This window comes from Atractosteus spatula, chromosome 1 (genome assembly GCF_055471065.1).
Source record: "Atractosteus spatula isolate fAtrSpa1 chromosome 1, fAtrSpa1.hap1, whole genome shotgun sequence".
Classification (NCBI taxonomy): Eukaryota; Metazoa; Chordata; class Actinopteri; order Semionotiformes; family Lepisosteidae; genus Atractosteus; species Atractosteus spatula.
Window position 1 is genome coordinate 71,335,984 of NC_142706.1, and position 15,185 is coordinate 71,351,168.

At 37.9% G+C, this 15,185-nt stretch overlaps 1 protein-coding gene across 1 annotated transcript in view; it reads right to left on the minus strand.

Annotated features, from left to right (window-relative positions):
• LOC148841661 (atrial natriuretic peptide receptor 1) overlaps window positions 1–15,185 on the minus strand; it is a 41,754-nt gene that overhangs the window by 19,661 nt on the left and 6,908 nt on the right. The window contains exons 6-16 of the mRNA XM_088921270.1: window positions 12,211–12,357; window positions 10,596–10,750; window positions 8,272–8,407; window positions 7,522–7,616; window positions 7,102–7,240; window positions 5,807–5,885; window positions 4,181–4,280; window positions 2,388–2,492; window positions 2,198–2,275; window positions 1,644–1,748; window positions 1,459–1,530 (exon numbers count right to left, since the gene is read on the minus strand). Coding sequence (XP_088777396.1) covers window positions 1,459–1,530; window positions 1,644–1,748; window positions 2,198–2,275; window positions 2,388–2,492; window positions 4,181–4,280; window positions 5,807–5,885; window positions 7,102–7,240; window positions 7,522–7,616; window positions 8,272–8,407; window positions 10,596–10,750; window positions 12,211–12,357 — 1,211 coding nt within the window. The remainder of the gene's footprint in view (window positions 1–1,458; window positions 1,531–1,643; window positions 1,749–2,197; window positions 2,276–2,387; window positions 2,493–4,180; window positions 4,281–5,806; window positions 5,886–7,101; window positions 7,241–7,521; window positions 7,617–8,271; window positions 8,408–10,595; window positions 10,751–12,210; window positions 12,358–15,185) is intronic.

Here is a 15,185-nt window from a genome sequence, read left to right on the forward strand (position 1 = left end):
ATCATCAAATTAGTTATACAACGTTAATCAAAATGTCTGTCAGAATTCACACACTAGTTAGCTAACTCAATTAAAGCAACTTCCTTACAGAGCATTATCAGCAGTTATAACTATTTATAGCGCAGATGAGAGGAAAGTCTTGATCACATTTCAGGAATGACCCTGGAAGTGCACTGAAAAGGAAATTAAGAACGGCATGATGAAGGTCATGAATGTATATTCAACAATCCAATGAAAAGAAATAGAGAGCAAAAAAGGTATGATAACTGCAAGATAAAATCTGAATGCATCCAGATCTGTAAGTTGATGAAGATGCACATCAGAGAAGTATATTTAAATGAGTATGAGAAGCGATGGAAGGTGGCAGAAACATGAAAAAAACAATAAAGCCATAGTCTCACAACATGACGGAGGAGAGGGCCACAGTCAGAAACCAATATCTGATTGCCAAGAAAAGGTAATACTTTTACAAGAAATTATGTAATGTTCAAAATGCCAAGAGTGTGTGTAAGAAAGTGCAAATAAAGAGTAAAAAATGACCATCACCCCATAAGTATGTATTTCTCAGAAAAGCAAACTCTGAAAACATAGTAGGTGTCACGAACCGCACTCCCGCGTGCGCCTCTCAGCGTCAACACCTGCGCCCTAGTTAAGCTATTAGCACTGCTCATGCCCTCTTTCCCTATTTATACCCTTTCACTCCTCTCAGTCCTCGCTCACTGTTGAGATCAGCTTAGCCTTTCTCTTGTGCGCGTACTTTACTGAACTGAGTTCTGGATACCGACCCTGCTCCGTCCTTGGCTTCATCTTTGTTTCTGTCTCTTGGATTTGGATACCGTACCGACCTGACTACTGGAACCCGACCTAGCCTGCCTACCCGAACTCGTATTCTGTCCTTCGCCCTTTGGATTTCTGGACACCTATTCTCTCAGCACCGCACAGGGTCCGACCACCTTTTTCCACAAGTCCCTAGTGACTTAACTGACAGTAGGGTTCCTTCCAACAGGTAAACAGGGCTGTATTAGCTTGATTTTTTAAAGAGAGCTCTCTGTTTCCAGGTCTGAGTATAGACACCGGGGATTGTTGCTGAAGTGCAGTCATTACATATCCAGTGCACTCTTTTCATACTGAGGTCCCATAATGCCAGTTTGTAAACCAAATCCGGTTCTTTTTCCTCTGGCAAGCCCATCAAACAAACATTATCCTGTCTTGACTAATCTTCCAGCTTGACCACATTGCTTTCCAGAATCTCCAGCTTTTGCTGCATGATTATTCAGTTATTCAGTATCTATTTTTATGCCTGTTGTTCACCAGGCCATCTTGGAGGCTAAGTGGGCTCATACCAAATAAAAACAATAAAGCAAATGAAATGAATCGCTTAATTTGAATTTGTCAGTCACAACTTTTTAAACTTTATGTTTATGAAACTTTTAGGCAACTAAAACACTGTAAAAATACCTTCACTATGTCCAACATTAAAGAATACTTGAACATCCAGTCAAGTTTAATGGAATCATTTTTCAGAATATCCTGTAAAAAAACAAAATGAAAGAATCAACATTCCACTTATGAATAAGGTAAAGAAACCACAATGAAAGAATATTCAAACCAACATAACACTAGAAGTATCAGAGATTAAACACCTGCAGACTTCCTTTGGGGCAATATTCAGTCAACAAGCAGTGATGAGGGGACTCCAAACAAGCTCCAATGAAGCTACAGACATTAGGATGGTTCAAATATCTGCACTGCAAAGTAAATAGAAAGAGATTGACTTCTTTATGTTTAATTAGTATAAAATGCACTTTTGAATTGATCTTCACAATGATTCTTAATGATTGTTGAACACACAGTTGTCTCAAGAACTACACATGGATCACATCCCTAGTTAATATACAGTACATCCACAATACACTAATCAGATCTCCTCCGGTCTAGGGTGTTTGATTAATATGTTAAAAGATGAGTCAGTGAAGCCTAGACTTCCTCATTCTCCCTTTTGTGTAACTAGGAGGTTTGTAGTTGCAAGCTGAGATGTGGAAAATATACATCTGGGTGTGTGTATAACAATACATGGCAATTCTAAATATTTGGGGAAAAATGAAAATCAGTTTTAATCTAAGGTATGAAATTATTTAATGTCCTTTATCCCCTGATACATTTTTCTAGACTGTACAGTATCTCCGTGGTCACTTACCTGCCTGAGCTCGTTAATTAATTCATTATTCAGATTGATACTTTTCACATGCAAGAAGCGAATGGAACAGATGTTCTCCTAGAAGACAGAGAGAGAACCTGAAAGCAGACATTTACTTAGCGCTCACAGTCTACAAAGCAATCATGCGGTTTGCGCGAATAGAAATCTTCATAAAGACTAGAATACTTACTTTGTACATTGCGGCTTTTGTAAATAAGAGATGGCTCTGTGTATTTTCACTTTCGCAGATGGCTTCTAAGGAATCAGACGCTGACTTCATGGTATAATGAGAGACCTTTAAAAAACAGCAAAAAGTTTCATCTTATTCTATCTGCAGGTTGCTTATCTAGTAATTGCAACATAAAATGATTTTTTTACAACACAACAACACAAAATATTAAACATGAAGGAGATTCATTCTTAGGAGCATGTTAACAGATTCTGTAAAATACAGCTTGGATCATTTCATGTTGTTATATTTCTTAGCATTAAGGATAAGGAATTAGCAGACATTCGAAGAATATTACAACAAATAAGGGACCAGTAATGATTACAGAGGACATCACTTACTGATACTTGTAATACAAATTTAAAACACAGTATTTCATCAAGTGCATTTACAGTATAAGCATAGTATTAACCACCTTGGTATATCAATCTTGTGTAGTACAGTATGTTACTGGTGATGATTATTCAATGATGAATAAGTAAATAATACAAAATAAGTTGTGAAATCTGAATATTTAAGATAAATATTCAATATTAATACAATATGAAACAGTTATAGTGTTATAATTCTAGGTACATTATACTGTACGTGTAACCCCTTTAAAAGATCTCAAGTATATAAAAAAAACAGCCCATACATATGACAAGTTCTGAATTCAAAACAACCTTGTAATCTATTGCGCCCAGAAACTTCCTGTATGTGTGTCACAGCTACATGCAAAGTAAATCAGTTTAGAACTTCTATTACCCAAAATACTATCACCAGTTAATGAGCATGCGGGCCTGAGAACCAAGAGTCAGTAATACTCTTGAACTGTCTTGAGTTTCTTTAGGGGTGGATATCTCCAAACTTGGAGAGCTGCCGTCCCTACAGAAGTATCTTTAAACCAGCAGCATCTTAAGAGCTGGAAGATTAAAAAATGAATTAAAATGGAGATTTTAATAAAAAAGGTCAAAGGATGACAACAACCAAGGTCTCCTTCACCTCTGCTACTCTACTTCATAATTTTCCTGGTGTCACTTCCTGAAAAACTATAATACGTCCCTCCCTCATGCATAGCTTCTGCATCCCTCCTCCACCCTATCTCAGAAGTCCCTTGGTTAACACTGTTTGGGTTTACTAAATTCCTCATCCAGCGGTCAGAAGGTTGGCCCTCAACCAAGCAGGTTAAATATCTTATACCTAACTTCTCAATAAACACCCGTAAATGCTTTTTTCTTAATGAGCAAGGCTATTCCTTGTGAAATTGCTTCTAATTGGCCCAGAATTAGTTTTGTTGTGTCAACGAGAACTGTCCTGCAGCACAGACCTGCATACAAGGGACTGGGGGTCAGCATACCTACTGTATGTTATTTATAATTGTTTGAAATAGAACTTACAGTGCTTTCCAAACAACAAAAAAGATCAAAAGTCTCGTGGTATGTACACTGCTGCTGCTAATGCAGAATGTCTGTGTTGACAGTCCACAAGATAAAAAATAGTAGGTTTCAAGAGAAGGGCTGAATGGCAGCATTTGTTTGAACAGAGACCTGATAAGTTTTTAGTTTTAATGGTTCTCCCTGTGCTGACAAAGAGATTAACCAGACTGGTTAGCTGTCGAGCTACTGGGTGACTTATGCTTACATTTCTCTTTGTGTCAGGCTGTTTTTTTTTGTTTAAACACTACTATACAGTAATGGAATTGGACAAACGCCCCCTGAACATTGACAGATGTTTAGAATCCTGGAGAAACAGCCAGCCATGTCAAACCCCACCTTGTAGACTGATGTATTATGCTTCGTCTCCATCATGCTCACTTCACTGAAGTTGACCTTCCAGAGCATCAGAGAGGCCTTCTCTTGAAGTTTGTATTTCCTAGAACACAACTGCCAGCTAGAACTTAAAGTGCCCAAATGCACAAAGTACACAAAATATGTAACACTTGTTAATGTGATTATGATTATGTTAATGCTTATGAGTGACTTCAAATCTCAATGTTAAAAGATTGGGATTGGACTGGGAATCACACAGAAGAACATTTGAGGCACATCAAGTTACTTCAGAAATATTGTCCATTTCACACCCCGTTTCACATGGCTTGCAACTTTCTTGGACACTTAAGCCTGGAGTTTTTGGATAGTTTCAGTGTTTTAGTACAGGTGAATTCCATAATCACACCTTCATCAGGTTTTAAGGAAAAGTCCAGGAAACCAAACCAGAGGTACCAGAGGGGGACTGACTTCAATGAATCCTCTCTAACACTCGGGTAGTGCCACCTTCACCATGTTTCCCTTGCTTTTAGATTTACCACAATGTAAAGTAGATAACATACAGTACAAGGCTTTCTACCTTCCATATTTGTGGGGTTTGTTTGTTGATTGATTTGATTGTTACAGAACAACTTGACAGCTTTTTTTGGGGGGTGACAGCTTGTTGTTCTAGTAATGTTGTCATTCTCTACAAAATAATAAAAAAAAATTAAAAATCCAAGAGATTTAAAGGTTATGAGACAAAAGATATGTAATAAATCCATTGATTTAAAATAAATTCTAATATTGCATGCTTTGTCTAAAACCTAATGTTCAATTTCAATTTTTGTTTTACTTAAAATGCCAAAGCTAAAACAAGTATGAATCAAGCACAGTTCTCAATATCGACAGTTTCTTTGGCCTCTTATCTCACTATAAAGAAATACTATAGCTTTGAGGATTAGCTACCACTCGATGGCAGTATTACCTTCTTAATTACTTTTGTCTTTCATGTTACCAAGCAACTGGAAACAGCTGAGCTAAAGCTCTCGTAGAGGAGAAAGTGAGCAAGAGGTTTGTAAAGCTTTACAGAACAATCAGCCAATCATTGTGCTTCATTTTTTAGTTTAAAATTTTTTAAACTAAAAACATAGCAAGCTCAAAGTATGGTAACTATCTAACTATGAGAACTATCCAACAACAACAACAACAGATTGTGGATTTATAATGGTTGGTTGAAAACAGCATTTCTATAAATAGGGTTGAAGAGATTGTTTACAACAACGGCTTAAGCTCTCACGTTGATATATGAACGTCCTCTTTATAAGTAATTATAAAAAAAACATAAAAGTGCTTGAATACTCTATACAGTATGTAAGTGTTGAGTCCTCTTCAGAGAAGAGTATCTCAACCGTTCATTTAGCTTGCACCATTTATAATTGTATCATGCCCAGTCCTGATTACCACACTGCAGAGAAGGATATATTCTCAAAAGAGAACCCCAGGATTCTAAAGCATGCCTTTTGAGTTTTAAAAGAGGTTAAAGGAATTTAATCATTGGCCTTAAACAAAGAAGAGTTGATTATTACTAGTATTCTTGACAATTCACTCATGTTCTTATATAAATCTTGTAAAACAAAGCTAATACAGTACCTGTAGAGAAGGCTCAAACCAACTATTACCACAGCCAATAAGCCACCAATTAATCCAACTGCAATTATGGTAGTTCTTGCTGCAAAAAAAAAGCAGTGTAATTAATGTAATGCAGAATCCCAAAACAGGCTATAATTCCCAGCAATTTTATACAGATGTGTTGTAGACTGTCACTATGAGAGGGTTGTTTCATTCTGTCTTTTAATTACAAATTTAAACTTGTCATTATGTCTTTTTTTTCACATTTTCAACCCTGATTTAGGCTGGACTGGCAGAAGCAAAGATTTCTGCAGACCATTCTGGGAGAGATACGGTTTGCTGCTAGATATAGGAAGACTTTTTAGAGCCTTCTCATTTAGCAGCATGTTCTCAGCCAGTCATTGCTTAAATAAAGTGATGGTTGGGTATCTTTGCTCCAGACTCCCAGAACCCTTTGCTTTTATCAGCACAGCATGATGGAGAATAGTCACCATTGACAATACACATCAAACATCTCCTGTAACCTACCCCATATGATCAATGTACACCAAATAGAAATCTTGAATATCTCTATTTGAATATTCACAATTTAAGGAAAAAGAAACTTTAGGAGCATGAATAAATACAGTAATTCACAATTTTGACAAAGCTGTTCACCTCTAGAAACTTAGGACTAAAGGCAGAAAATAAATTAGTTTAGTGATCCCCTCATCTTGGGTCAATATATAATGTGCTTTACATTAAAAAATTAAGATAATGAAAATGATCATGTTAGTGGTTTGATAAGAGAAAGAACAAAATAAACCATTAAGAAACCCTTTTATATTACCATACAGAGTACATTTGTACAGTATATGTCAGCAAATTCACTATGCAGATATTGTACATGAATCTTACATTCATACAGTATATTAATATACTGTAGATTTTGAAACTGCAAATATTTTACAAAATAAGATAATCAGAAACTAATTTGTGGTTTTGACCAAATTAAAAAAGAGTCGTTCAAAAGCATGATACAATTTGATGGCTTATGTTTGAATACATATAATTAATTTAATCGTTTTTTTTAACATTGCCTTATTTTTTTACTCTGATATAATTGTTGTTGGACTGGAGTGAAATACGTCCACTCAGCATAATCAGCAGTTCAAATATGCTGCAAACAAAATATTTCTGTTTTAGAACATTTCAGAAAGATGCTACCTGTAAACAAGCAAAGTGATTATTCTTTCTTCACTTTGGAATAGAGTCTAATAGATTGAAACATATTAGAGTGTGCTCTGTAGAATATAAGAGAGCCGACAGACCTGTGCTGTGGTCCTCACACATCTCCTCTGTGAACCCACACACAGGAGTGTCCAAAGGCGCCGTGCTCCGGCCTCCTGGCCAAACAATACTGAGTCCTGGAACCTGCTCGTAGTTTTTTCGCGTCCCAAAATAATTTGCGATAACCTGCACTTATCAGAAATCAGATCAAACATTAATACATGCAGTATATTGTTTTTTTGATGGATGTTACGGCGGTGATGCTTGCCTGGTCTTCAGCCAGGCGAGTTAAAACCAAAGTACTAGTAACAATATCGCTTTACTCGTCGGCGGGTTTTGTCATCATCTTGAATATCTTTTATCTGTACCTTCCTTTTCTGGTCATATTGTGTTAAGCTGTAAAACATCTAACCTTTCGAGTCAATAATGAGGCATTTATCAAAAGCCACATACGTACAAAGGCTCACCTGAAATGTTCCGTTACTTTTGTTTTGTACGTGATACATCATGTAAGATGATTCACGGTCTCCATTGTCATCTATTGTTACTTCACCCTGAATCCCTGAATCCAGTTAAAGCAGAGAAGAAAGATTAAATTACACCTTATAAAAATGCATTGAATCCGGCGTTTACAGTAAGATAAGTTAAGAAGGAACACATGGCAATTCTCAACATTTCAATTTTGATTTTGAAATGCATATTGTTTTTTTATGATTAGAAAAATATGAAAAAGTAAATGTAACCCATACTTGAAATTTGAAGAATATTGTTTCATATCAAGTCAATATCAACAGTGTGTTTTTTTTAATGTTATATTTATATATTGTTTTATATATATTTATATTTTCAAACTTTATACAGCATAATAAGATTTCTAAATGGTGGCTTTAATTCAAGAAATGACATTTATTTTATGTGGTGCCACTAATAAGGTGACAATGTGGCTCTGTAATCTCCAAAACTCTTTGTGATAGGATGCGATTTTATGTTTTGAAAGAAATCAGCACATTAATTTTTGTACATGTGTCAAGATAAAAAAATGAGGTCTAATTACAGGGTATGAAAAAATGAGGTATACCGATCAGGAGCTGTTCCCTGAGATTATGGAGCAATATAGTCACCCTTAAAAAAGAGGCATTTTTTAAGCTGCTTCATTTTAAGGTAGTAATTTCCAGCTATGAGACTCCCAACTCATTAAATGCACTCAAGTAAATTACCTGTGATTGTTCTATTCCACATTTTCCGAGAAATGGCAGTCCCATTATATGGATCACCATTTTCAGAAATGGTTTCATGCAGTGCCTGTGCATACAACCAAACAGAATCGTGGGCGATTGCAGGCAGAACAGAAACCTATGGAAGAGAGTGTAAAAATAATTGCTTGCACCTCATTTCCTGAGAAAGAAACCTCTGAACAGATTCAGATCTAGACTAAATATTAATTACTGTACAATTCATTGTGTTACAGTCATCTGGAAATCTGGACACTATGTATCCTTCATTTGACACCAAGGGCTGAGAAAGGGTTTATGTACAGTGTGTAGACTTCCATTCTAAGACTTGCACATGTGTGTAATCCATATTGCCGTACGCAAAATTTAATATCTGTCACGCCCTCTGTCTTTCCTGTCCCTAGTTTCCTGTGCTTTGCTGTCCTTCCGGTGTTTCTCTCTCTCTGGGGCTATATATTTCTGGGTCTTTCATCTGCCTTCGCTCAGCATTGGCGTTCAGATGTCCTGAGACCCGCCTAGCACCAGGTCGCCCCACATCCGCTACCTGAGGGCATAGGTTTCTATACGGCATTCCCTGAACAGCTGAGCCCAGGCTAACCCCCTTCTCACCGCTACACATAGGGTCTTTTCGCTCTCCTGTCATTCCACGGTTCGTCCTTTCCAATATCCGTGACAATATCCTTGTTAAATCTCCATCTTAAGTATTCAAACATTTTAAACTTCTCTTTTCATGAAAAAATGATGAAAGAATATTAAATGTAACTTTGCTTTCTGAAAAATTGATGTTGGTTATGTATGGTTTTCATTTTATGTTTCATTTTAAAATTTTATTTTAGAAGTCCACAGAAAATGGAAAATACTCTATCCCAGGCTTATTTCTTTCATCTCCCTGGCACTATTTATTAATGCATGACACCTTTTTACTGTAAAATGTCTCTCTTTTGGATTTTAAATCTGGCATTAAATACAGTACATACAGAATAACCATAACTATTTCTTTTAATTAGGGATATTTTATAATAATCCAGTAGATAATATGTTCAACTGTTATTCAGATAATTGCTTGATTGGTGTTTTAGATATGTTCAGGTATTTGATTCTTGCAAAGCTTTACATTGTTTTTAAATATTGTCTTAAATATCTTCCGCACTAATTCATTTAACCTTTGCATTTTCTTGTATTTCTGGGTAACAATGATTTGTAATACCCTGTGCATGTTTGTGATTTCCTCTAAAGAAAAAAAACAGTTCCAGTTCTTTGCTTTTCGCCTGAGTGGATCACATATAGACTACTGCATGTTTTTGTTCAGACATAAATCCCCATACTCAAAGGGATTATGAAATTGTTTAAATTTGTTTAGAAAATTTTAAATCTGTGTTTTTTTTATATATTGTTGGAAGTCATTTGTCGTTTTGCGCCCCTATCTGTCCTCACCAGTCCTAACCTGAGGTAATCCTGTTCTCCACATTGGTAAGAGTGAGTACACATTGGAGCAGCAGAAAAACAAATAATTGAGCATTTTTAAATAATTTTCATACTGTAATAATGAAAGTAGTAATGATGAGACAGCCTACAGGGATGAGGTCAGGAAGCTGGTGGAGTGGTGCCTTGACAATAATCTCTCCCTCAAGGTCAGCAAAACCAAAGAGCTGGTTTGATTTTAGAAAGCAAGGTTGGGACCACACCCTTGATCACGTCAATGGGGTGGCTGTTGAGATGGTTAGCAACTTCAAGTTCCTTTGTACCTTCATCACTAATGATATAACATGATCCCAGCATGTAACTGGTGCTACAAAGAACAGCGCCTTTACTTCCTCAGACAGCTGAGAAAATTTTGGTTATCTTCAACTGTGCTTACCACATTTCACAGGTGTGCTCTTGAGAGTGCTTGACAGCAGCACTTTTCTCCCCCCTTCCCTCTGGTAAGTGTTATAGGAGCATAAAGGTATGAACCTCCAGTTTCTTCCCACAAACTGTCAAGATTACTGAATTCTACCCCTACCACTGACTCATGCTAATGTTTTGTTCTCACACTGCTTGTCTGACTTTTTTTTTAAGTTGTTTGCTATTTAACTTGTTGTTTTCGCTGCTGCTGTTCCCTTAATGTCTTTGTATCAGAGCATACATGCAAATAAGCATTTATATGCACTTGTGTATATAACAGGTAAACTGAACTGAACTAATATTCTGGTATCGAGGGGTGGACAACATTTTGTTTTTTCACCTGAGGCATTATGAAATGCATTTTTTTCAGCTCTAAAGCATCTGATCATGCTGTACTGTAGTTACTTGAGGTGGAACAAATTTACTTTTTCTCCTGGCTCATACTGGTATCCAAAGTCTTCTTTAGATCTTCGAATCACCTCAGCTGAGAAGTTCATGTACCTCTCGTTGTCAGGCTTGTACAAGGTGAGAAGGAACAGAGCTTCGTAAGCTTCTCTTGCTATTGAGTCATAAGCATCTCCTGGGAAAGAAGGGTACATTTCTCATTCCAGCTGAAAATGAAATACGCTTCCTCTCAAATTAAAATGCATTTCTTTTTGAACCCACAGCACCTCTGGGCCAGACACCGACAGAGAAAAAAACTCACATTTACTTGAGCAGACATATGTGTCTTATAAAAAAACATACAGAGTTTAATTCCCATGCTGAAAAGTAGAAAGGAAGGAGAAGAAAAACACAGGTTGGGCCATGGAGGTGTGAAGGGGTGTTATGCACCCCGATAATCTAGGGGTATATGGAGTGCGACATTAAGGGAATTCCAGGTGTGCAGGAAGAAGTCTTTGGTGTGGGGGAAAAGATAGTTGTAATGAACTTGGATAGGTAATCAGAAGTGAAATATGAACAATTTGAATATGTGACTGGTATGGGGGTAAAGGAAAGCACAAATTCGGGAAAAGGAAAGGAAGGAGTGGTGCCAAAGGAACGAAAATAACAAACAAAATGGAGCTGGCTAATTAAGTGAGGGGTAGCTGACCTAACTACAAAACAAAACCCGAAACACCCAGTCTTCGGTGTCTAAAGCCCTGGCTAACCTATACAGACTACCCAAAACCATACAAGACAAAAGGCACTCACCCAACTAGTGTTCTAATACAAAGACAAACTACATGTGTAGAATGTACCCAGCAACCTTAACTAACCCTTACACAAAAGTTCACACAACAAGTGAGCTATGAATACTAATAAGGGAAAACGAGTGTAGACACAAGGAATAGGGTACAAAAGAGCACAGAGGTTGATATACTGTAACACGTTTCTGCAAGGTAATGGTGAATAAAGGATAATAAAGGATAATACAAACAAACGAAAGTACAAGGAGGAGACGAACACAAACCAACAAAGCTGAAGCTATACGGAAACACACATACGAAGCGAAAGGAACAAAAACAAAGAGAGACAAAGCCGAAGCCGAAGCTGAAGCAAAACGTAAGCGAAGCTGAAGCCAAGCAGAACCGAAGTCGAGCAAATGGCCCCCTACATTCTGAAAACCTCCGAGTTAAATCCCGAGGAAGTTGAGTTCTGATTGGTCGAGAAGCTGATTATGAATGATGTAATACGGCAAAGTGGATGAATTAATGAACCAATGAGGAGGGAGAACAACCAAAGCCAGGAAGTGTGGAACATAGAAACAAAACGCACATAGACCACACTGGGACGGAACAAGGGGAGACCTAGAATGTGAAGCAAGGAGGTTGGTAAGGAGGACAAAGAATTTGTTTATGAAAGTGGACACAGGAGGTGAGAAAGTGCCCAAAAATGGAAAACAAATGTATGTCCATTCATTTGGACCCTCCCACATCTTCTTATTTCTTCCACTTTTCAAACTAGAGTTAAATTACTCCTCTGTAGCTTGCACCCAGACATAGCTCCCCCCTCCAGCCTTGCATCTCTTAAAGCCTGGTGCCCAGTTGTACGACCTACCTCTTCTCCAGTCAAAAATGCCAAACATCTGTTTCTGTTCATAAGGCTCAAAGCAGAAAAAAACATACTCTCCGTTGATTAAACCTTGATTATGGGCCTCAATGAGGAAGTTTCTCACCACTTCTCCTTTTGCTGATATCACAATAACTGCAGAAATATAAAATTACCTTAATTAAAACGTCATTTAGGTATTTCATTTGCATACACTTTGCCAAAAGTGAACTATTGTGTCGTATGTCTGAATACACGTTCATAATAAACTACTGTAGGTTCTAAAATTTTGAGATCACTCAACAAAGAATTATTTCTAACAAAGCCAAAGAGCCAAAATTACAATGGTCCTATATTGCAGTTCATGCTTCCCATAATAGCTATTCACTTATGTGTTTTACACTTAATTGATGACTTCATTCAATGTACTTATACTATATAGCACCTTTCATCTCAAAGGGTCCCGAAGTGCAATAGAAAGCTGTACAGGAGGGGACAATTCATCCACCACTGAAATTCAACAACCGCATGGTGATGCAACCATTATATGCCAGCAGCCCCACTACACAGTCAATAAAGGGGAAAAAGTGAGAGCCAATCACATTAAGGGGGGAATTTAGAAGGGAATCTTGCCCAGGGTGAATTTTAGACTGGACGCTTGAGGTTAACTCTCCTACTGTTACAAATGATGCCATGGGATGTTCAAAGACCAAGCACAAGATTCCAATTTAAAGTTTCCCCCAAAAGTAGGCACCTCCTACATCACAGTGTTACACTGGGAAGTGTGAAGGGAAGAAGACCACCTACTGCTATAACTTCAGCAACTACTATAACTCCAGTACGTAACTCTGAGGATTTAAAAATTTGCCTCAGAGACTCGGCACGTAACCTAGGCGTCATATTAGACACAAGGCTCTCATTTAACTCTCATGTTAAAACAGTATCTAAAACATGCTTCCTAGTTAAGAAATATTGCAAAACTAAGGTAGTTTCTCTCCACTCAAAACACAGAGAAATTAATACTTGCTCTTGTATACAGCAGGTTAGACTACTGCAATGCCCAACTATCAGGGAGCACCCATCACTCTTTCAACACCTTACAGCGAATTCAGAATGCAGCAGCTAGAATTGTTACTAGGAGCAAAAAGTACGACCATATAACCCCCATACTTAGCTCTCTTCACTGGCTTCCTGTCAGGTACAGGGCGGACTTCAAAATCCTTCTACTTACTTACAAGGCCCTCAGAGGTCAGGCACCTGTCTGTCTAATTGAACTTATTAATGTTTACCATCCAAGTCGCCTGCTTAGATCACAGAATGCAGGTCTTCTTCATATTCCACGAATTAATAAAATAACAGTTGGTGGTAAAGCCTTTAGTTACAGGGCCCCTAGCTTATGGAAAAGTCTCCCACCCCATATTCGGGATGCCGAGTCAATCTCAGTATTCAAATCCAGACTGAAGACCTACTACTTCAGCCTAGCCTACTCACACCTTACATTATAGCCTGCTACAACCATGGCTGCTGGTGGTGCTGTACATGCCATTGTGTGTCTCTGTGTTGGCCCACCAGGTAGTTACATCTGTTCTGACCAAACTATCCTATACTCCTCCCCACATGTCCAGATGGGGACCGGGCTGGGTACCATCTGAGTTGGATGCTGCATCACTGCCATGGATCCAAGAGGTACAGTGTGGATATAGCTATCGTTTAGGAGGAATTTACTGGTCTACAGAGATCTGCATGGAGTACAAACACACAGAAGACACGATGGATGGATGGATTAATACCCTCATCGTTTCCTTTTTTGTAATTATAATGTTACAAAAATAATGTTAGCATGCCCAAAGGGGTTGGGCAACAAGTTGACCTTGGTCCCCTAGAGGTTTTTTTCTCTCCTTACTGAGGAGTTTTTGGTTCCTCTCCTCCGTTGTCTTCTGGTCTTCTGTTCTGTATTGACAACATGTATGGTCAATTGCATTGTTAAGCGCCTTGGGGAAACCTTGTTGTGAAAGGCGCTATAGAAAAATAAATTGAATTGAATTGAATTGAATGCTGTACTAGCTTGTTAAGACCACTTATTGTACATCAATCTTGATTTCCTTAAAGATTCCCCGTCCTGGTAATGACCATGACCAGCATTGCTCAGCTTCTGATATCTGATGAGTTTAGGCTGGCAGGTAAAGGTCTTTATCCAGCTATTTACATTTTCTCATGTGTTCCTAAATCTCCATGTGCTCCATGCTAAAATTGCGCACTTGCTGAAACCTTTTACGTTAACCTGGGGCCATCTGTAGCACAGCCCACTACATCTTTCATAAAGAGGTGTGGACCCTGGCTGTTCAACTCAAACCACATAAACTAAAAACACAATGGGCCATGAACATCTCTGTGGTGCCATCTTGAGTGATTTAAATTTCAGATTTACAGCAGATCACTAAAGGTACAGCATACATACTTTGAAGAAAGATAGTTATAAGAAACAAAGTCTCGGTTACAGTTTAATTGCAGTGTTTAAAGTAAGGTTTGCAGGGTACAAACGGTGATGGTGCAGAAATTATAGACTTTTCATAGGTATTATTTGGATGCGATTGTCCTTTAGGTTTATACTGTAGCTGATGTGTGCCATCAGTCAAGCGTGGTGATGGCTGCTTTTGAATCAACTCTATACTTTACCTGTTTGGCAGGGTAACCAAGGAGTAGCTGAGGTGGAATTGGGGTGGAGGTGGGATGCAAAAGACGTACGCGAGGGAGAGTAGGAAATCACATTGGTATGTATAGCCTTTGGTGGAGGAAGGATGACGGAAGTGATTGCTAATTACTGACAGCTGAGTACGATTGAGCTTGGTTGTTGTCATCCCTCCCGAACTTTCATTATAAACTCCATGCCATGTATCAGAAGAGCAACACAGAATGCGTCTTTTAGAGAAATTGCACTTTATAAAGAATATTGCATGAGTTTTGTGCAGACTAGGGGGCAGAAA